The following is a 22,639-nucleotide window of genomic DNA, read 5'->3' as shown; positions in this document are numbered from 1 at the left end:
TCGTCGTTGTTGTTGGGAGTATTAAATGCGAATAAGACAATAATATCTCATATGTATACATTTGGAATGACTATGTTACATATTTTAAATTTATTATTTATAAAATTCTACCTTAAGCAATCATATTAGAATATCTTAAATGGAAACACCGCCAGGGGTAAAATCGTCATTGATGGCCGGCCGGCCAAGCCATTTCGCGCCTGCACAAAAAACAGTTAGTCCCGCCCCGCCCCGCCGCAAATCCATTCCCACTGCAAACCAAAAGCCTCTCTACGCCGCCGCCGTCGCCGCCGCAGAGATGTCTGCCACCACGACATCTTCAGTCCAAATCCTCCACCACACAGCCTCCTTCTTCTCTGAAATCGTCTCTCAACCCGACCATCGCCACCACCTCTTCTCCGCCTTCCTCCGGCGAGTCCCTGCCTCGCTCGTCAAGCCACTAAACCTCGCAGCGCAAACCCTAGAACGAGCGATTTCCACCACCAGCAACTCCGTCGAATCCTCATCCCTCCGCCTCGCGGAGAAGCTCCTCCTCTCCAATGGCAAATCTCCGTTCTCTTCATTTTTTCTCTCTCTCGTAAACCACCTCTCCCGCCGTCCAATCGATGCAGCTGTCGGACTTCTCGACGCCTTCCACTCCAATCCTTCGCTGTTCAGACTAGAAATCGCGCCATCTTTGTTCCAGGAGCTGTTCCTCGTTCATTTCCCGCCGATCCTCGAATGGTACAAGGAGCAACGATCAACTATTCTATCAACTCTGTACTTGCACTCCGGCTACAACAGCGACGACCAGTCTATTGTTTCCACCACAACACTCTTGTCGAAAATGAGCGGCGATCAAGCTTCGGCGCTTGGGGATCTGGAGAAGGATTACGAGGATTTACTAGACGAAAACTGCAGGGTATTCGTGGAGTATTTCAAGGAGGTTCTGCGTAGTAAAAGTGAAGATCAGACGATTGTTCCGCCACAAATTGTACTTCAAGTGATCGACGGTGCAGATAAGTTTGTTTGCAGCAATGAAGAGAGGATTAACGGCCAGGATTTTGGGGCGACAAACAGACGGTATAATGTAATGTTTGATTATCTTGAAATTCCAGTTTTCGTTTCTTGCCCTAGATTTGCAGTGTTCAAACTTCAAGTATTCATGATTGTTATCTTGATAGTTTCTAATGAAAAATTATGAAATTAATTGGGAAAACAACTTAGGATGGTGATTCTTGGAGCTCTAGAACACACTACCAGAGATGGATCTATGAAATGGTGCGAGATCCATCTGGGATTAGTGTGCAAGGAGCTCTCAACAATCACTCTGATTTGATAAAACCATTATTATCCTTCGCGGAGATGTTTGTTGTCCACATCCGTATGGACTATGGACTCATGGGTCAGGACAATCAATGGTTTGAATATTACATTAGATGACTTGCCTGTTTGTTTGATTTTCTGTAATTGCTGAAAGTTAGATTTGACAATGTCAAGGGAAAAATAATAATACTAATAATTAGCAAAATTGGTAATGAACAGTTGACCATATTTGCCCTACAATGGACAGAGTCCACCAGATTGATTGCATTAAAGATTCATTTTGACAGGATAATCAGTCTTTTTTTTTAAAAAAAAAAATTATAGATGTAATTATGTTTGGTTGTTATATTGTTGTTGGTGCAGCCCATGTGGGCAGAAGGAGAAAGATCAGTTGAATTGAGCAGCGACAGGGGGAAGAGCCTGTCAAGGTTTCCATCTTTCTTTCCTGAAAGAGTCTCTCCGAAAGTGCTCACAAACCTCAGATCCTCAAAAGACCTGGAAACATCCGCAGATGACAATTCGATTGATGATTATTCTTCCTCAGATTCTGATGCTGGACAAGAGGTCTCTCTCTCTCTCTCTATATATATATTAGTACATATCAGCAATCAGACAGATACTTTCTATGTTGTTTTACAATACCAAAGCTGTTTGTCTTAGTTATTCAAAATAGCTATCTTGTCCTGTAGGAAAACATCAAGAAGTTGACATTGTTTGACGACTCTAAACAAATGCCATCGAAGGAATATAAGCAGCTTTTCTCAGAACAATCCAGCCGGTATGAATATTTGCCAGAACTTACAGGATTAAAATTGCTGTGCAATGCTGATCCATGTTTTTTGCCTTGCTGATGTTTCAGTTCTTACATGGAAGACGGTGATCACTTGCCTAGCAGAGGAAAGCGTACTGCCCCGAAGGATTTTGTCTGCCCCATAACAACTCACATATTTGATGATCCTGTGACTCTTGAAACAGGACAGACTTACGAAAGAAAAGCCATTCAGGAATGGCTTGAAAGGGGAAATTCCACTTGTCCAATTACTCGTCAGAAGCTACACAGCACTCAACTTCCCAAGACAAATTACGTCCTCAAACGTCTGATTTATAGTTGGCTAGAACAAAATCCACTCCCCATTCTCAGTAGTCAGCCAGTTGGAATGGAAGCAGAAAATCATCATAAAGAATTCAAACCTTCAGTTATGTCTGTTTCTCCTAATAGTGTCATAAGCCAAGCCGCCATCGATGGAACCATAACCGAGCTGAGACTTGCGATCACTGATTTGTGCACATCAGAAATCTTGATGGAAGCTGAAAAGGCCGTTCTCAAAATCCAGCAGTTCTGGCAGGAATCAAATATGGAATCGCAAATGCAATCTATGCTAGTCAAACCTCCTGTTGTTAACGGTTTTGTGGAGGTAATGTTTAGTTCCTTGGATATACAAGTTTTGAGAGCCGCGATCCTTCTTTTGACTGAGCTAGGATCAAGAGATGCCAGTGTTATCCAGACACTAACCAGAGTAGACTCAGATGTTGAATGCATTGTTGAACTCTTCAAGAAAGGTTTGACTGAGGCTGCGGTGTTGGTTCTTCTCTTAAGACCTTCAGCAACGAGCCTCGTGGAAATGGACATTGTGGACTATCTCTTACCAATGGTTAGCAAGAACGAGGACAATGATGAATCCACAAAACTGTTTATGAAGCCAAAATCAGCTGCAGTTGTTCTGTTGGGACATATCATTCGAAGTTCCAGTGAAACAAATCTAATCAAGATCGTAAGAGGGATTATTTCATCCGATGCAGCTGAGATAATTGTTGACAGTTTAAAAGCTGAAGATGTTGGGGAAAGGATTGCAGCTGTGAGCATTTTGGCAAGATGCATATACGAGGATGGAAAATGTAGGAATGTTATAGCCCAGAGGGCGGTTTTAGGCCCTCTGATGGAGATATTTGTTGGCATAAGCGATGACGAACGGTTTGAGATAGTAAATTTCCTTTATGAGCTGATTAAATTAAACAGGTATCAGCTCCTGTTTGCTTTAGTTTCAGAATATCTGAAGAATGAAAACTCACTCAGTTTTTCTAATTATGCAGGAGGAATTCGAACGAACAACTCTTGCATATCCTGAAAGAAGAAGGTACTTTTAGTGCAATGCACAGTCTTCTCATATATCTCCAACATGCCCTGCCTGAACAATCACCTGTAGTGGCTGGTCTACTCCTACAGCTTGATCTTCTGGTACCCTCTATGCTCTATTCAATTATCCATAGCATGTTTAGATATGGCATAAATTTTCTTGTAAACCAATGATGTACTATTTTAGGATGAACCAAGAAAGATGAGCATTTACAGAGAAGAGGCCATAGATGCGCTTATTTCATGTCTCAGAAATTCAGATTTCCCAGCTGCTCAAGTCTCTGCTGCAGAGACTCTTTTAGCCCTACAAGGGAGGTTCTCCTACTCAGGAAAGAGTCTTTCTAGGGCGATATTACTCAAACGTGCAGGTTTTGATAGGAGCTATAGAGCTTTTCTCCGAAAGGATCAGCGCCGCCACAACATATATGCTGAACCTCAAGACATAATTGTTAGCCCTTGATTCTTAACTTATTGCTATATTTACTAGTCTTTTGGTACTGGTCCATATAAGAATAAGTTAAATGTTTACTTCTTTTTTCTCTGCAGGAAGAAGAAAAGGCAGCAGAAGAGTGGGAACGAAAAATGGCTTATGTCCTTGTGAGCCATGAATTTGGGATAATGTTTGAGGCTTTGGCAGAAGGCCTAACTAGTAAAAATGAGGAGTTGCGTTCAGTTTGTTTCATGACAGCCACTTGGCTTGTGTACATGGTGTCGCTCCTACCTGACACAGGCATAAGAGGAACAGCCCGTGTGTGCTTACTCAAACACTTTGTCTCAATTTTCATATCTGAAAAGAACACCGACGATGTTGCCCTCTCCATGCTTGCACTATATAGTTTCATCCATGTTCCAGGTTAGTTTCACACAATATGATTTAGCATTTTTATTGTGATACTTTTTTTGGAGCCTGGTTGTCTAAGTTATTGTCATCTTGTGTTTTAATTTATTTTATGTTCTATTGAGTCAGATTTATGTCCTATTTCTTTTGGCTTGGAATCGGCGCTTTAGTCCTCATTCCTCAAATTTTAAATTAAACCCGTTTGCATATTAGTGATTCTTATTCTATGGCTGCTACTGCAACAGAAGGATTGCAAGATTTATCAGCCAACATGAAGGATATTCTGAAAATCTTGAGGGAGCTCAAGAAATCCTCCACAATGGCATCTGAGATGCTAAAAATCTTCTCAGAAGAACATGACAACAGCGCTGTAAGATTTGCACATTTAGGGATCCATTTCTGCAGCAAAAAACAATAAATTGCCTAATCTAGATGATCTTGCAGGACATATGGACTCATAATGAATTAAGTCAAGAAGATTGCAGCATCAATGGAGAAGTTCTCGTGATAACTTGTTTCAAAGCCAAAATTTTCTCAGGCCATTCAGATGGCACTATAAAGGTCTTTTCTGTTGCATTTAGTTAGTTCTTCCACACGGCATCTACTTCTGTGACGTATGATTGAATTTGCGCAAGTTGAACTGAGTTTGATGGAAATTGTTTCATTGAACTCTGAAGATATGGACTATTGGAGATACCAAGCTACAGCTCATTCAAGAAGTTCGACAACACACAAAACCGGTCACTAGCCTGGCAATTCTGCACTCATCAGACAAGCTGTGCAGTGGTTCTCTCGACAGGACTGTGAGGGTATAATTTACTACATAAAAACATACGAGAAGAGACTTATTGCACACATACATCATGTATAGTTGTATCGAGTACCAACAGCTTTCAACAGGCCTTTTGTCTCCAAGGCTAAATGTTCCAAAAAACTTTTTGACAGGTGTGGACAGTAACCGAGGATGGAATTTACTGCGAACAGGTTCATGAGATGAAGGAGCAGATTAACGATCTTGTCGTTGCTAATAGTATGGCTTGCTACATTCCTCAAGGTGCCGGTGTTAAGGTTATTGACAAAATACACCCTGCCTCTTGATCATTGGCCCCTTTTTGTCTGTAGATTTATTTACATGGTTACTTACACTGGGCTTCTCTGGTTTCAGGTGCACACATGGAATGGATCCTCGAAACTACTGAACCAACATAAGTACGTGAAACGCTTAGCTCTTGTACAAGGAAAACTATACTGTGGATGTCATGACAATAGCATTCAGGTTCCATTCCATTTAATCACTCCATTTATTCCATAAAAAACTAGAACAGGAGAATTAATTCATACATTCAAACCACATCCAAATTCGCAGGAAATCGACTTGGTTACAGGCACAGTAGGAAGCTTACAGGCTGGCTCGAAGAAACTTCTAGGAAAGGCATATCCCATTCATGCCCTACAAGTCCATGACGGTCTAATATACGCTGCGAGCACTTCACTTGACGGAGGAGCAAACATAAAGGTATCAATAACCATTTTCTCCAAAATTCATGATTGCATACAGCTGCAAGTACCCGAGAAAATTGTTTACTTCCCTTTCCTGCTATAAATAGCTTATGTAATCAAACCAATCATACCTATGGTCAGATATGGAGCGCATCCAATTACAATATGGTGGGATCTCTGTCATCGACATTGGAAGTTAGGACCATGGCCGTAAGCTCGGAGCTGATATATTTGGGGTCTAAAGGAGGGACGGTTGAAGTGTGGTGCAGAAAGAAGTACAGCAGAGTGGAGACACTTCAGACAAGTCCCAGCAGCAGAATCCTTTCCATGGCTATTGATGACAATGAAGACATGTTGATCATTGGGACATCTGATGGAAGAATTCAGGTAATAGACAATAATTTTATTCAATCTAATTATATGCAATAAAATAGTTCCCTGATCCCACAGAATGAAAAAAGTCCTGATGTAGGAAATGATTAGGAAAATGAGTTAAATAGAACACAATCTTTTATACTCGATCTCTACTAGTTTGTAGTTCATGATTTGGCTTGAGCTCAATTTTAGGAGTCCATTTAAATAATTATGAAAACAAGCAAATAGCCCATTGAGTTTGGTTTGAAATTCGAATTAGAAATCCACAAACAAACAGAGCCTCAATGTTTTTTTAAAATAGTAGATAGAATGAATACCTATCTTTGTGCTATAGTATTCTATGCATGCTTGCATTGTTGTTATACAATCAAATTTATACACAATATTTTATACATGAATATCAAAAGATTGGTATCATATATATAGCTTTGTTTCTTGCTATGATCTTAAAGTAATTTAAATGTATATGTTAATCTTTGGTGCAACAATTTTTATTTTTTATCTTATATTTCTTTTTGGATTTGCAGACATGGGGTTTGAGCTGAAGAAGAGACCCTAGGTCAGATTTAATCAGATACTGAAGAAATTGAATCAGATTCAAACAGATATGCAATATAAAGGTATGCTTCGGTTTTGGAATAACAAATTCGTATTTCATTTTTTACTTATGTAATAATTATAGATGATGTATATATATGAAGCGTTATTCATGAATTCATAACGACATTATTTGAAGTCAATTTCTTGTATGCATGAACGTATATGGTCGTGGGTAAGGGAGCCTTGGTGGCGTGGGTGAAAAATGTAAAATATAGATTGATTTCATTTTTCAATTTAAAAAATATATATATATATATATATATATATTAAAGAGATTTAAAATTTTAATTAGATGACAGTGAAATCTCAAATAATAAAACTAGTAAAAAAAAAAAATCACATTAGATCATGAAAGTATCCTTAGAATTAGGCTACTAGAAATCAAACTTAGATGCTCATGATGTCCCATAAGGAATAACACGGTGACGTAGAATTGGACTTGTGACCGTGAGATTACGGGTTCAAATTTCCGACGCCTCGGGTCATTTAAAAAAAAATAGATGCTCATTATATTCAATTTCTTTTACTAGTATTTGTCTTACTAAGATATTCCTTTGTATTTTGATATGATAAAGAACTTAATTTTAACATTGTTGCTGTTTAAATTATTATTATTTTTTTTCAAAGTGTTCTATCACTTGTGTACATATTATTTTTCAATTCAATTTATTAGATTTTACTTTTAAATCTTACATTTTCATTTTTGCTTCCAAATAAGAAAAAACTAATTTTCCATTATAAAAAATCCAAAATAAGGTATATTCAAATTTGATGTTTACAACTTAAAAAAAATAATAAAAAATTAAATATTCTGAAAAAATATATATACTAAAACGTAATATTCACTAAGAATTACAATATCAAAAAAAAAAAAAAAGTCCCACTCTTACCACGTACAAAGTAGACAAATATAAACACAATTTACATAGAAACAAAAATAAACAAAAGTATTAGATTTGATCGAAGTTTACCCAAAATTCAAAGAACAATTACTTTCTACATTAAAAAAAAAAAACACCATAAATGCATGCACACAGATTACACCTATTCCAAACAAATACTCCCTCCGTCCCAAACACCTGCAACATTTTTTTTTGGTATCTCTCCAAATAGCCTGCAATATTTTTGTAAGAAATAATTAATTATACTTAATATCTATCCCACACTTTATTCTCTCACATCGTCCAAATAAAAAAATAAAATATTTATTTCTCTTTTTATCACATCATCTAATTTCTAAATTATCCTACTTAATACTACCTGCATAAAAATTTGTGCCAAAAATAAATATTGCACTTTGTTTAAGACGGAGGGAGTATGGTAAGACACAAAATTCTCATTAACAAATAACCTGAAAGTACACCCAAGCAATTTCAACCAAAACAAAACAAAACACGACATTTACTTACACTCCATATAAACTCAAAAAAATGGCCACAAGCATAAATTGCAATCAATGAAAATTAATATATAATTTTCTTAACATATTATCAACAACATTTTGATTCGAAATTTTTTATTTCTCGACAATATTGTTTCACAAAATGAAATAATTGGACAATAAAGAAATGACGTTTATACTCTTTATTAATATTTAATAAATAATAATCAATTTATCATATTACTTTATTATAATTACTTAATAAATATTTTACAATTCTCCCCTTTTGCTTTTTTACACGTAACTTAATTTTATATCAGTACGTAATAAGATATTTAAAAAATATTGAATAAAAAGAAGCTCCTAAATTATTAAAAAACTCAAGTGGGGAAAACAACAGAGGTGGTCCAGTCCAGGTCCAGCCCAACGTTCGCCTTCGCCCACCCTAAATTCAAACCCTCACTCACCACCCCACTCCATGTTTCTTTCTGTCGTTGGATTTGAATTTTCTTCAGAGTCTGCTCTGCTCTCTCTCTCCAACTCTCTCTCTCTCACATCCAAAAACACAGAGACCAGACATGGAGAGACAGATACTTACATATTTATGTATCTATATGCTCACACTTTCTGTTTCTCTCTCCCTGTAGTTTAAGCTATTTAATGTCCTCATTGAAACTCCCAAGGAACCTCTAATTATTGCTCTCTCCCTCTCTCCTCTTCTTCACTCTCTTTCTTCGTTCATTCAACATCCCAACCCCATTTTCTCCCACGCCTCCTCTCTGGCTATTGCCGCCGCCGGCGACATCCAGAATTAAAGGAAATTAGGAGAATGAGTGCTTCCAAGTTCATCAAATGCGTCACCGTCGGAGATGGCGCTGTGGGCAAGACCTGTATGCTCATTTGCTACACCACCAACAGATTCCCCACTGTACGTAATTAATCAATCCTTCTCTCTCTTTAATTCTCTCTTCCATCGAGGTTAGGGTTTCCAATTTCATTTTCAATTCCATTTCCGAGGCGACAATATATAGCCTACATTTTTTTTCCTCTTTTCTTCTTTAATCAATTTTTGTTTTTAGGGCTTCTTCAATAATTGTATACATGTTTTGAAATTGTTATTTCCTCAGGATTACATCCCAACAGTGTTTGATAATTTTAGTGCCAATGTGGCTGTGGATGGCAACATTGTTAACTTAGGGCTCTGGGATACTGCAGGTGTGTGTTTGAATATGATGATGTACTAAGGGCTCATATATCTATTTATCTACCTATATATATATATATATATATAAAACATAATTAATTACTGCTGATTTATAACATAATTTTGGATGAAGGTCAAGAGGATTACAGCAGGTTGAGGCCACTGAGCTATAGAGGTGCTGATATATTTATCTTGGCCTTCTCTTTAATCAGCAGGGCCAGCTATGAGAATGTCCTCAAGAAGGTCTGCGTATATATGATGATCAAAATTAATTTTAAGTTCAACGCAGGGGAATTTCTTGGAATTTATCTCAATTTAGTAGTTATCTCTGCTGTTGATTGATTTCTTGTTCGGCATATTTGCTTTACATTATGTGTAGTTTGGTGGTTCAAAATTATTCGCGGGCATTTGAATTTTATGTTGACTGGAAACCTTGATGTCATAGGTTTGTGGTGGCCATTCAGAACTATAACCCATTGCTTGCTTGCTGATAGCTTTGAAACTCATATTTGATAGATGTCATACATTTCTGTTTTTACTGTGTGAGGTTAGTGTCTGATTTGATTTCATCCTATTTGGATTCTTGTTTCAGTGGATGCCGGAGCTTCATCGCTTTGCGCCCAATGTCCCGGTTGTACTTGTTGGAACTAAGCTTGGTATGCATTGATTTGGATTAAATGTTCTATTTAGATAGAGGTTTTTTAGAATTTGAATTTTTTTTGAAATAGTAAAAAGTTGAGAGTATTTGATTTAATGATTTAGGAGAGGAAGTAGATATTTGATGTCTATGTATTTAAAAAAAAGTTGCTTTCGATAATTTGATGAATAGTTTCAAAACTTAAAAAATGTATATGAAAGTAAAATGTAAATGTTCATAAAATTGGAAAAATCATTCTGTTCTGTGTATCATCATTCGGCAAAAGATTTTACTCTACCGAACATTCTTTACACATTTTGTTTCTCCATTGTAGATCTTCGGGAAGACTCTGGATACTTAGCCGAGCATATGTCCGCCAACATTGTTACCACCGCACAAGTTTGTATTCTTTTGCCTCTTATTTTTTTTTATAAATATTTTTTTTTGGTTTTGTGAAATTTGATTCTCTTACTTTGGTTCACATATAGGGAGAGGAGTTGCGGAAGCAGATCGGTGCTGCAGCTTATATAGAATGTAGCTCGAAGACTCAGCAGGTTCAAACGCTACAAACCGATTATATTTCAAAATATTTTGGCGAAAAGGATACACAACTAATTCAATTATTTTTAGAATGTGAAAGCCGCTTTCGACACTGCTATTCGGGTTGTGCTTCAGCCCCCTCGGAGAAAGGAAGTTAGGAAGAAGAAAGGACGCAAAAGTAGTGGTTCCTCGATAGTGTAAGTCCAACGAAATCCTCTAATTTTCCAAAGGCATTCCTTCATTGGTGCCTGATATATTTGCATCTTTGTCTATGATAAAGACGATGGTGTTGAAATAAACATGAATGGTGTTGTACTGCGCCAACATGTGATATGTGCTGAAATCAATAGCAATATGTATTGGAATATTATTATCATTATCATGTGCTGTCTGGTAATATGATGTTAGACTATATTTGCGAGACTAATTTCAAGATTTTCGATTTTTTTTTTTTCGCAGAAAGGGCGTTTTGTGTTGTGGTTGCACCGCGTAGCTCAAATCCCGTTGCGGCGGTGCCGGCGTGACAGATGAGATAGAGACGTATGGATGTATGTATGTATGAATGAATGCACGTATCGTATGCATTTACCTAGCGATGGAAGGTTATGTCTCGAGATTTTGTGACAATGTGTTTATAATTTTGACTTGTTAGCGGATGGATGGATATAGGGGTAGTTGTTTCTTTTGGATTTTACTAGTATATGTTAAAAATATTGTTTGCTTTTATGTATGTTTATGTGTGTGTTTACATATATATATATTTTTTATCATTTTCATAGTATATATATTTTTTATTTAAAAAAAAAATCATAAACTAATATCAGTATAACTTTCAATTCTTTTTAAAAAAAATTATATATTTTTATTAATTAATAAAATACTATTATTTTTATTATTTTTTAAATTATTGTAAAGATACTTTCATTTAAGGAAAGAGAAAGTGCCATATTTTCTTAATTTGTTATATATTTGGTTTGAATTCGATTTTAATGTGATATGTATTTTTTTTTTATTATTTTTGTCTTAAAATTAAAAAATTAAAATCAAAGTTTAAAATTAAAATTCTATGGACAGTCACTCATAATAATTTTAGTTATAATTAAATTATTACTCCTAATTTTATTATTCTAACATCATGTTTTGAAAAAAAAAAAAATTAAATTAAATATTTAATTTTTTATTTATTTTATTACACTAAATTATAATTTTATATTCAAAATATTATATTATTCCGTCGGACATAGTCCGTTTCTGTTCGTCCCACGCACCATGTTATTTTTTTTGGAAAATTACACTTTAATCTTGTTTTAAACTTTTTAATTTTTTCTTAATTTTAATTAAACTAATTAATTATTTTAATTTTAATTTTAATATATTTTTAATTATCTACTAATTATATCCCTTAATATTTATTTATATCATTTGAGTATTATTTTAATTTAAAATTTTACTGTTCTAAATAAATAAATAAATAAATAAATAAAAAAACTTGACAAGTAAACACGGATATGCATCCACAGCGGCCGCCGGCACCACAACCGGACCAGGTTCTTCCTCTCTTCTTCTTCCCCCATTTTTCCTTTCTTCTCTTTTCTCCCTTTTCCCTTCTTCTTTACGCAGGCTGCTCCGCTCCAGTGACTGCTAGCGCGAATGGTGAAGTTAATTGTATTATATGTACTCCATTTTTTTTTTTTTTTTTTCTGTTCCAAGAAAAGAGGAACAGAAACCGTTCGATCGATGGCGGTTCCGTCCGGTTTGAAACCGATGGGGCACCTCTACCTTTTCGTAGCAGCACTCGACCCACACCCATCTTCTTATGCTTTCTTGTTTATTTATTTAATTTTCGTTCTTCTTCTTAGCCCCGCTTCTCAGCCGAAGAGGATCTACTGCTTTAGTATTTATTAATTTATTTTTATTTTTATCCTCCAAGGTTGCAGTGGGATGACGGCTTCAAATCAAGGTAAATTTACTGTGTATGCAATCGTCAATTCTGATTTGTTTCGCATTTTGTAAATATATATATATATTCTTTTATCACTGAATATTTGAGTGTTGATTGTGTTTCTTGCTAGAATTTGTGTTGTGTTGCAGATATACCGCTGCCGTTGGATAAACTCTCCTTGGGATGCATCGAAAGAGATGGATTGTCTAGTCCTCAATGGAAGTATGCAGTATTTTAATTTACAAGCTCTCTTCTTATTTTGTGATTTTTTGTTTGTCGGCTTCTAGGTTTAAGAGAAATCGATTGAATTTCGTAAAATTCTCTTTCAGGGGAAAGAAATGTGTAGTTTTACTGTCAACCGGAAGTTTTAACCCGCCTACGTACATGCACCTGCGGTGTTTCGGTAGGAAATTCTCAAGTCTCAGCTCATGTAATCCTTTTGTGTTCCTTTCCCTTTTTCTTGTTACTTTTGTTGTTGGTTGTGTGGTGGTGGTGTTACGTAATGGATTTATTCATATGGTTTCTGTCAAATGCCTCACAAAAGTTTGGGTTTTATGGTTACATGAAGTGCAAAATGTGTAGTTCATGTTGATAGAGCTGTCATTATGTGTTGTTATGTCTGCCCCCGGCGATGGGGATCTATTCATGACTGTTTTAAACTTTTAATGTTCAGAGTTGGCGAGAGATGCTTTGCGCGCTCGAGAGTTAATTGTTGTTGGAGGTTACATGTCGCCCGTAAATGATGCGTACAAGAAGAAGGTTGTACATTGTATTGTAGCATGCTAAATATGGCGTAATAGATCCTTACCGAAAAGAGTTTTATAAGATGAATGTGGTGCAAACAGATAGCTGCTAATTCAATTAAAGAAATAAAAGTGTGGTCGAGAAAATATTGGGAAGATGGAGGGGTTAAATGTGGTTGGTTTGAAGGTTGTTTGATTTGCGCTTGCTGATTTAATATAATCTGTGTTATATTTGTATCTTGTTGTTCCATATTCTGTTCTTTGTAGTGGATCACGACTTTCATAAGGTGTCTGCAACTTGGTTTTCTATTGTTATGGGAATCATGTAAGATTGATAGTCGTTTGTATGATGTCTTTGGAATGGTGTGCTTACCATTTTCGCTTACTTTTTCAGGGTTTAGTAGAAGCTAAACATCGGATTGCTATGTGTAAACTTGCTTGCAAAAGTTCTGATTTCATTATGGTAGATTCATGGGAGGTCTCTCTCTCTCTCTTTCTCTCTCTCTCTCTCTCTGTTTTAATGGCACATCAAGCTGAACATATTCGTCAAAATCATCTATTATAATTCAGTTAAGAAAACCTAAAGCTCGAAAGGTTTTGATTTTGTTACAAACACATCTTCTGTTGAGATTTTGCATTTTATTTTAGCTCTTCTGCCCTTGTCTATGACTATTGAAAATACTTCGATTTCCTTCAATAGGCAAGTCAAAGCAGCTACCAACGCACATTGACAGTTCTATCTCGAGTTAAAACCTTGTTGGGCGAGAGAGCAAATGTGTCCATTGGTAATTTTGAAGCAACTTATTGCCGAGTGCTATGAATATAAATATTTCTTATCATATGACATATGGAATGCTAGCTTATTCATATAGTCTTGTTCTACTATCAAAAATAATTTTGAAAGCATGAAATACTTCAAATGCTACCCCGCATAATTGTGTCTTTCTGGCTCAGTGTGTACAATACTTTTGTCCATGGAAATCTCATGACTTGTTTTTCTCTTTGTAGAGTCGCTTAAAGTTATGCTTGTATGCGGTTCTGACCTGTTAGAATCATTCAATATTCCCGGAGTTTGGAACCGTGAGCAGGTAAAGTCACACTTGGGTAGCCACCCCACCTTTAGATAAGACGTCGAATATAGTTTGTGAAATATTTTGATGATTGGGGTTTCAATTTTGCTGATCATTGTTCTATGAACATGGTTCTTCAAGGTCAAGACTATTTGTAGTGATTTTGGGTTGGTTTGTATTCGGAGAAGCGGCCAAGATGTGGAGAATATCATATCTAAGGATGATGTTTTGAATGAACACAAGGTAATCCATTGTAAAATGTACGTGTTATATTATTCGGTGTTACATATACCTTTTATTATATTTCTATTTATACTCATTGCTAGGGGTTAGCAAAATACCTTAAATTTGAATATATGATCCGAACCAAACTAAATTTTAGAATTTCATTCAAATTTTTTGGATTTTCGAATTTTCGGATTGGATTTGATTGAAACATTTATGGAATTTGGATTTTTGGATCGACTTGAGTCGGTAAACTAAAAATCCTAACTAATCCAAAATTCACAATATTACAACAGTATATTATTATAGATATTTTATTAAAAGTGTGACTTAATTCACTCATCCTTTTAATTTCATTCATGCCTTGTATGATTCTGAAGGCATGAAACCTTTCTTTTATTATTTAGATGTGGGATATATTTTGTATAGTTTTCAGGATGTCAAATGCATCCATGGTTAGGGTCGATTCTTTACAAAATTTTGGATTATTTTCGGATTGGTTCTGATTTGGCAAAATCCAAACCATAAATCTGGCACTTTTTTTGTTGCATGCTCTCTAAAATCTTATTACCACACGCCCTTTGGCATACCTTGTCTATTAACACACAAATTCCTCCCGATAGATTCATTTTCATTAAAGGTGACGTACATCATTGTTTTGTTCACATCCTCTAGAAACTCTTTTTCCTGCAGGAGAACATCCTAGTGATCGATGAAGTGGTTCCAAACGGTGTAAGTTCAACCGGATTGAGGTAAGAACTCTCAGTACTGAATCAGTTGAGTGGATACCCGATTAGTGTGGCCTACCATCCATCTATCGATTCAGGAAGAGGAACTTCTTAAACTTATGGAATTAATTATCATAATTTCTTATCGCAGGGACTCTATTTCAAGAGGGTTGTCTGTCAAGTACTTGACGGCAGATGGGGTAATCGATTACATCAGAGAACATGGTTTATACATAACACACCGCGGCTGAGCCCCCCGCCGGTTAGTAACACACTGAGCTCTTTTCATGCTGTAAAATAAATTATTGCATAGTATAATAAATTATTGGCAATTTTTACCTAAATATATATGTCCTTTCAGGTTGTTTTGATTGATAATATGATATAAATTCATATGACATAGCAGTGGTTGATGTTTTGTCTATCATTTTCTCAATTCTTCAACAGCTTGTAAGTTGAAATTTGGTTCAGTAACTTTTACATGGAAAGGGTATCCAAACAATATTATTAAATTTAATCTTGTGAATTATTTAGTAGAGAAAGGCCAAAGTCTTTGGTTTTTAATGTTTGTTCAGTAACATTGATGTGTTAGTTAAGAATGTTATTATTAAATCAAATACTATTTATTTTATACTTAAAAGCATCGTGTCAAAAATCAATTAATATTCCCGTAAGGAATGAACTGGTGGTCTGAAGTTTAGATTTGTGACAATAAACAATGAGTTTAATTTTAAATTATAAAAAATGTTAGAAATTAAATAGTTATGTAATATGATATAAATATGTATTAAGTATTTATTTATTTTTTTCCTAAAAATATTAAATTATATTATATTAATAACTAAATTTTACATCTAAAACAAAAATAAAGATAAAAAATACAAACACGTGGATACAAAATTGATAGTAGATTGAAAATTGAGTATTGGTACGAGACAGACAAAAAACTATAAGTTATCCTGGTTACATACACACATATTAATACAAATACAAATAAATCATGTAATATTTTTATATTTATTTACATGTGGAAGTTGAGGAATGAATATGAGCAAAAATCCAACTCTATTAGTCATTATAATGTGGCTGTTAGCTTAGCTTTGTACTATTTAGCTAATGTACAAAACAATTAGGTTTAAGGTCAAATTAAATAACTTCATTTACAACTTTGAATTATTAGGGAATTAATTATATGGGACATGGTCACTGTCAGGTCTTCTTCTATTATTCCACAATAAAGTTTTTAAATTATTATATATATATATCCTATTATATATTTATTTAATCACAGCTAATTCTAACAAAAAACACTCGTCCAATAGCTATAAATCACATCTTGAACTGCTCCCTAATTAATAGTTTAATTATTAAAGAAAATAAATAAAAATAAACAGCAAAGGATTCCATAATAGTACTGTATATAATTAAAGCAAACGATTCCATACATCTTTAATAGAGTTGGGAGTACAAATGCTAAAGCAAGAAAGATAAAAAAGGCAAAAAGAGAAAGTTAAATAAATTAAAATAAAGAATGAGAGCAAGAAAAATTACAAGGGTGTGCTTTTTTGCTATATATATTTTTTTTTCAAATTTTATTATTTGAACTATATATATATATATATTTTTTTTAAAAACTTAAATACAATACATATTTTTTTTTACAACATATCTTATCAAATTTTATTTTAATAAAAAAGGCATACTAATTTTTCTCCAACTTACCAAAAATATTATATTGTATTAAAATAATATTTAATGTGATATTATATTAGCATTTTTTCAGAAAAATACAAAATCTAAATAATAAAAACTAAGGTTGTGTTTGGTTGGAGTGTGTTGCAGAGACTTTCATTTTCATCATTTTTTTTATTTTTACTTTTTTCATGTCAAATGTGCATAATTTTAAATAAACGCAAGTAGTTAATCAATTTAAAACTCTTTTATTATTTTTTAATAAATAAATATTTATTTATATTTAAAATTTTCTATTATTTTTTAAAATTAATTTGTATTAATTATAAATTAATATATTTTTATTTATATTATATAAAAATTTATTCTCTAAAAATAATATACATATTTCATATCCTTTATTAAAATATATTTTTTTAAAAAAATAATTAATTATATGATATCATTCAAATTTATTTTAAAAATATTAACATCAATACTTATATAAAAATTATAATATTATAACTTATTATTCCGCTAAATTCTCTTATATTACTAATCAAACTATGTTTATTGAAATGGACTAGGGAGAGCATTTTTTTTTTTCTAAATTATACATAAAAAAAAAAATTATATTCAAAATATAATATTAATATTAATATATTGTCACCTTTCCATTTAAAAATAACTTTTTACCATTAAAACAATTATTCAATTTCGAAATTTACAATCCAAAATCGTGACCAAACAAAACCCAAAGTACTTTTGGGGAAGAAACACACCAAAAGATTCCCCAAACCCCATGTATGTCTACATCTCTCTCTCTCTCCTTTTCTTACATCTGATGAAAATTAAGCTCTCAGGAAGAAAACCCTATGGCTATGGCCACATAAAAAAATACAAGTGAAGCTGAAAGACAAAGGCAACCTCAAAAGTAATTAAATTTATGACAAAAAACAGAGTGAGAGAGATCTGAGGCACTGATACTCTCTACATCAATTAAGGCCAATATATATCTAGAGATCGAGAGAGAGAGAGAGAGAGAGAGAGAGAATTAATGAGATATGAAGAAAGGTGGCGGGAAGGCGGAGATGGCGTCGGCGGCGCAACAGCAACAGCAGCAGCAGCAGCAGATAATCAGCGGCAGATGTTGGCCGCCGTCGTCGTCGAGGAAGAGGGCTTCGTACTCCTCTTTCTTCCATAATAATTACGATTATGATCATGATCGAGTCGACACCCACCACCTGTAAATTATATTAATTCTCTCTCTCTCTTTATATATATATATATATATATATATGTTGATGCAGTCGTAGGAATTTGATTTAATTTGGTTTAATTTAGTTAATTAATTTGGTGTGCAGAGAAGAAGGGTTTGTGGATGAAGAAGCAGCTTCACCCTCTTCCTCTATTACTGTTGTTACTAACAACAGCACTGCTCTTGCTCAAGAATATAATTATGATTATGATTACGATTATAATTATAATAAATATTTGTCCCCTAAATTATTACATCATCATCATCATCATCATCATCATCCTCATCAAAATCCCTCTTCGCAGACTCAAACTGATGATCACACTCAGGTAAGCAATATTATATGTTATGTTGTATTCATACACTTAGCTAGGGTTTCTCAATCATCTCAGACATAATTGATTAATTAATTAATTCAAGATTTTTCAATACAATTACTGGTTACATTTGGTTTTTTTAATCTCAAACATTTTCAACTTTTTTTTTTTTCCATAATCATGATCAAGTGCAATAGCAGCACGGCCAAGAAAGCAAGAATTGAGCCATCTGGGCAGTCCAGTTTCAAGGTATTATTTTTTTCTCATCAATGAATGAATGTTCATTATTATTATTATTATTAGACTTCTCCAAAAATTAAATTAGGCTACTTTTCAGTTTTTGGAATTGAGCCCTTGTCTTTCTTGATTGTCGTGTTTCCATGCTTGCCTTATTCCTTTTTGCCACCATTCATGATCGATCTCATCTCATATATTATTCTCGTCCACACACAAAAAAATATAATAATAATAATAGCCAATGAGGAAATTTATAACATGATCAAATTTGATTGGAAATCAATTATATTTAAATCAATTCCACAGGTGAGGAAAGAAAAGTTGGGTGACAGAATTACAGCCCTTCATCAAATAGTTTCACCCTTTGGAAAGGTAAATCACTTATATCCCAATTATATATACATTATGAGCACAAAGAACTACATATTAACTACTTATTTTTATAAAGCAAGGGAAATTCGTGTTTTATTTTATTTGGTTTCTCTATCTTTATATACTTTCTAAAAAATGGTTTATTTTCATTTGCTCATCTACATTTTCAATTTTACTTCATTTTCTTAAAATTTAGTTCTCATTGATAATCAAAGTGTCATGTGTCTTCAAAATTCAATCCTTTTTTTTTTTTTTTTTTTTTCTTTTTTTCCCTCTTGAATTGCTCATGTAGTTAGTTTGCAAAGCGTCTTGATTCAACTCAAAATCAAATTTAATGAAAATCGAAAACTTATACGTTCGAATCGCAATGAATTTTCAATCGGGATTAATATATATGGACAAGCTTAACAATTTTCCTATAAAGAGAATACCATTCTTGATTCTATATATACAAAAGGTGAATTAAATTAGGGTGTTTTTCACTTTCTCTCGCACATTACAAATTCATCAAATCAAGAAATTCGAATAACCAAATATATATATATATATATATGAATTACTACATTCGATTGATTATGATGATCCTTTTCAAGATCAAGAATTTATTTTTTTATGAAAGCCACACATACGCACAGTTCCCATTAGGGTTTTTTTTTTTTTTTTTTCATTAGGGTTTTTGGGTTGAGAAAATTCTCTGGACATGGAAAAGACAGTACAATGAGAAAGCATGTGTTCGATCAATTTCCTTTTCACAGTTAAATCAAATATTGAGGTTTTTCAATTAAGAAAAAGGTATTTATATTCTCTTGCAGACTGACACAGCTTCTGTCCTGTTAGAAGCTATTGGATACATTAGATTCCTTCAGAGCCAAATTGAGGTCATCACTTTTCTCTATCACCTCTCATAATCACATATTTCTTTTGTTGGTAATTAATCTCCACTCATTTTTATTCCGTAATTTTTGATAATTGGATTTTGTTTATGTAAATTTTCGAATTTTAAATTTTGGGCTTACCAAAATTCAAATGGCATAACTATTATGTGTAGTTTTAATACCAAAAAAACTTATATGATCAATACGATTGTGAATGTAGAAAATTATATTATAAAAATGATAAGTGAATATATGAAAAAACAAATTATAATTTTGCTCTTGTAAATCGACAATGTATCATTTTAGTCTTCTATTTAAATATATAGTTTAAACAAAGTCTTCGCGTGTAGGTGTGTATGTGGTTATAAATGTATCAATAATTTGATTTTATTATTGAGTAATGAGATATATATATTTTTTTGTTACTGTATAGAATATTTTAAAAATTATGTTCAATGTTATTTTTAAGGGCTTCATTAATTGTTTCTGTACAACACTAATTCTTTCTTCATCCATCATCATCTTTATCTTCATGTTCTCTTCCACTCGATACATCTGCAGGCCCTAAGTCGACCATACATGGGGAATAAATCATCAGCATCGACAACACAGCACGATCACCCTGTAAGAAAACCTACACACGTGCGCGCGCGCACACACACATATATATATAGCCAAGTTACTAATATTTTAGGATACATGAATATTAGGACACTATCGACTCAATACATAGGATGCACCCTTATCATCTTTCTCTCCGAACAAATTTACTTACAATGATAATTTTGTTTACAATACACTTGTGATTTATACATATTTTAAAAACTAGTGTACAAAATTTCTCGTACTACAATTCTCAAACAACAATCCATTAAATTTAGATGTTTGAATTATTTTATGTAATACACATGAAAAAAAAAAAAAAAAAAAAAGTAAATATTTAGCTTTAGAGTACATCATAATTAATTGAACTATTGGAAAACAACTTATTCGAAAGTGTAAGAATATTTTAAACTATGTGGATGATGGAAAGGGAGCATGTGCAGGTGAACTTTATTTCTAAATTATTCGATAGAAATCTTCTTTGCCCATTAAATATATACAAATTAATATTCTCTTGCTTTAATTTTCTGCAAATTATTAATATAAACTGTATAAAGAGCAACTTTGTGATTCCTTACAACCTAATTCAGTGCAAGAAATCAACATGGAATTAATTCTGCTTCATTTATGCTTTAGTGATCGATAAATTAAATTAATCACCTGTCCAATGATCTTTCCTAATTTAATTTGATCATCATCAGGATGAACTCGTCGAAGAACAGAAGAAGGATCTTAGGAGTCGAGGGCTGTGCCTTGTCCCGATATCTTGGACAGTCGATGTTGGGAGTCATGACATCAATGGAGCTGATTACTGGGCTCCGGCATTCTGCGCAAACTTTCGATGATGACGGCGCAATGATATTATTGTTCGCGAGGATGTCGAAAATGTTAAGACATCTTGAGCTTGCAGATTGAACTGCTTCTATGATATTCATATATGATTCATTTTGATTCTTGATGTTTTAGCTATGATGGAGATGAAGATGATATTTAATTTGTCTAAAATATTAATAATGGTTTATCTGAATCATACTACTATCTCCGTCCCATAAGAAAGGACATTTTTTTGCGTCGTTATTATATTTAACATTAAAAATATTCATATAATTCTACAAATGTGATTATATTTGTATTATAAGAGGTATTTTTGTCATTTTTTCTTTGATTTGTACTATGTATTGATATAATCATTAATATTGAGTATCATTTTTTACTTTTTTTTTTAACCATTTTTTCTTATTTTTTACTTTTGCTATATAAAAGATAAAATTTACAAAACATATTAAAATTTGTACCCAAACTAATTGAACTTATTTTTACATGAGGGATAAAGTAGATAACTTAATTGAAAAAAAATTGCAAAACTCCAAAAAACGAATGAAAAATAGGGTTGAATTAGAATTCCTGGCCACTGCATTTAATTTAGAAATGAAAGTAGTTTGGACTTAGAAGAAGGGGTGCAGAATTAGAGTGCAAATAGATAAATGTTATTATTGGGCCATATCATACATACTGGTTTGCGTACTTAAATAGTATTTTTAATTGATGGACTCTTTAATTGTCACATTAATTACTTTTATATTATAATAATAATAATAATAATGGCAATTATTGGATAAAAAGATAATAATAAATTTGATATAGATGATCTGTTCGGGGCCCCATAATCAACGGTGTCGATTCTCGCAGCTATCAGGTCGTTGCTATTCATCAATTTATTTACTCTTATCATTTTATTTATTTTTTATTAAATATTAATTAACTATCATACTATTTCATGACATGTAAAAATACAAAGATACCCATAATAGAGATATGATTCAATGTAATTTAATTTTTATATATTGTATGATTAGTATTCAACTATATCCATAATAGAGATATATTAAAATATTATTTAAGCCAAAACTCTACTAAAAACTCCAAACTCAATCAAAAACCAAACAAACGTTTGTTTTATTATGTCATATAATTATTTTAGTTACAAAATTTAATTTTTTAAAACCAATAAAAATAAAAGATCAAAAGCAAACGCAAACGCAGACAGAAAGGAAGTGCTGCAGATGCAGACAGTCGTGCATCAC

The 22,639-nt window shown here is 33.2% G+C and overlaps 4 protein-coding genes across 12 annotated transcripts; all 4 read left to right on the top strand.

The window, feature by feature from the left end:
- The first annotated feature begins 118 nt into the window (after positions 1-118).
- Positions 119-7,041, top strand: LOC127263493 (putative E3 ubiquitin-protein ligase LIN-1). Its single transcript, XM_051292540.1, has 15 exons — positions 119-1,069; positions 1,669-1,869; positions 1,995-2,083; positions 2,165-3,322; positions 3,397-3,541; positions 3,627-3,887; positions 3,986-4,292; positions 4,523-4,647; positions 4,722-4,838; positions 4,955-5,086; positions 5,223-5,345; positions 5,443-5,553; positions 5,644-5,793; positions 5,919-6,164; positions 6,680-7,041. Exons 1-15 carry the CDS (start codon positions 140-142, stop codon positions 6,695-6,697), a joined length of 4,113 nt encoding a protein of 1,370 aa, XP_051148497.1. The 5' UTR covers positions 119-139; the 3' UTR covers positions 6,698-7,041.
- Positions 7,042-8,629: 1,588 nt separating this feature from the next.
- Positions 8,630-11,238, top strand: LOC127263495 (rac-like GTP-binding protein ARAC7). Its single transcript, XM_051292551.1, has 8 exons — positions 8,630-9,061; positions 9,261-9,348; positions 9,471-9,580; positions 9,930-9,993; positions 10,309-10,373; positions 10,463-10,528; positions 10,605-10,711; positions 10,974-11,238. The coding sequence occupies exons 1-8, from the start codon at positions 8,963-8,965 to the stop codon at positions 11,005-11,007; spliced, it is 633 nt and encodes a 210-aa protein (XP_051148508.1). The 5' UTR covers positions 8,630-8,962; the 3' UTR covers positions 11,008-11,238.
- Positions 11,239-12,008: 770 nt separating this feature from the next.
- LOC127263494 (nicotinamide/nicotinic acid mononucleotide adenylyltransferase) lies at positions 12,009-15,751 on the top strand. Of its 9 annotated transcripts, none has more exons than XM_051292545.1 (12): positions 12,032-12,061; positions 12,135-12,179; positions 12,445-12,474; positions 12,606-12,678; positions 12,786-12,859; positions 13,130-13,215; positions 13,594-13,677; positions 13,900-13,984; positions 14,208-14,287; positions 14,411-14,512; positions 15,188-15,246; positions 15,374-15,751. In XM_051292545.1, the coding sequence occupies exons 3-12, from the start codon at positions 12,456-12,458 to the stop codon at positions 15,471-15,473; spliced, it is 762 nt and encodes a 253-aa protein (XP_051148502.1). In that variant the 5' UTR covers positions 12,032-12,061; positions 12,135-12,179; positions 12,445-12,455; the 3' UTR covers positions 15,474-15,751. The 9 variants fall into 9 exon arrangements, with proteins under 9 accessions (XP_051148506.1, XP_051148498.1, XP_051148503.1 ...); XM_051292544.1 differs by having other exon boundaries at positions 12,040-12,061; positions 12,135-12,167; XM_051292549.1 differs by lacking the exon at positions 12,135-12,179 and having other exon boundaries at positions 12,009-12,061; positions 12,587-12,678.
- A 1,938-nt stretch (positions 15,752-17,689) lies between these two features.
- Positions 17,690-21,593, top strand: LOC127263732 (transcription factor bHLH68-like). Its single transcript, XM_051292921.1, has 7 exons — positions 17,690-18,139; positions 18,258-18,480; positions 18,658-18,717; positions 19,012-19,077; positions 19,890-19,955; positions 20,514-20,576; positions 21,257-21,593. Exons 1-7 carry the CDS (start codon positions 17,958-17,960, stop codon positions 21,398-21,400), a joined length of 804 nt encoding a protein of 267 aa, XP_051148878.1. The 5' UTR covers positions 17,690-17,957; the 3' UTR covers positions 21,401-21,593.
- The last annotated feature ends 1,046 nt before the right edge of the window (positions 21,594-22,639 follow it).

This window comes from Andrographis paniculata, unplaced genomic scaffold (genome assembly GCF_009805555.1).
Source record: "Andrographis paniculata isolate CXL003 unplaced genomic scaffold, ASM980555v1 Contig69END, whole genome shotgun sequence".
NCBI lineage: Eukaryota > Viridiplantae > Streptophyta > Magnoliopsida > Lamiales > Acanthaceae > Andrographis > Andrographis paniculata.
This window is presented reverse-complemented; position numbering and strand designations above follow the sequence as displayed.

Bases quoted from the DNA above. Each gene is read 5' to 3' on its own strand.
- LOC127263493 (XM_051292540.1), top strand. From the start codon at position 140: ATGGAAACACCGCCAGGGGTAAAATCGTCATTGATGGCCGGCCGGCCA. The intron at 3,323-3,396 runs GTATCAGCTCCT...CTAATTATGCAG, and splicing joins GAGCTGATTAAATTAAACAG to GAGGAATTCGAACGAACAAC. The intron at 5,087-5,222 runs GTATAATTTACT...ACTTTTTGACAG, and splicing joins CTCTCGACAGGACTGTGAGG to GTGTGGACAGTAACCGAGGA.
- LOC127263495 (XM_051292551.1), top strand. From the start codon at position 8,963: ATGAGTGCTTCCAAGTTCATCAAATGCGTCACCGTCGGAGATGGCGCT. The intron at 9,581-9,929 runs GTCTGCGTATAT...TTCTTGTTTCAG, and splicing joins ATGAGAATGTCCTCAAGAAG to TGGATGCCGGAGCTTCATCG. The intron at 10,712-10,973 runs GTAAGTCCAACG...TTTTTTTCGCAG, and splicing joins AGTAGTGGTTCCTCGATAGT to AAAGGGCGTTTTGTGTTGTG.
- LOC127263494 (XM_051292541.1), top strand. The intron at 12,860-13,129 runs GTAGGAAATTCT...TTTAATGTTCAG, and splicing joins CATGCACCTGCGGTGTTTCG to AGTTGGCGAGAGATGCTTTG. The intron at 15,247-15,373 runs GTAAGAACTCTC...TTCTTATCGCAG, and splicing joins GTAAGTTCAACCGGATTGAG to GGACTCTATTTCAAGAGGGT.
- LOC127263732 (XM_051292921.1), top strand. From the start codon at position 17,958: ATGAAGAAAGGTGGCGGGAAGGCGGAGATGGCGTCGGCGGCGCAACAG. The intron at 18,140-18,257 runs GTAAATTATATT...TTTGGTGTGCAG, and splicing joins CGAGTCGACACCCACCACCT to AGAAGAAGGGTTTGTGGATG. The intron at 19,956-20,513 runs GTCATCACTTTT...ATACATCTGCAG, and splicing joins TCCTTCAGAGCCAAATTGAG to GCCCTAAGTCGACCATACAT.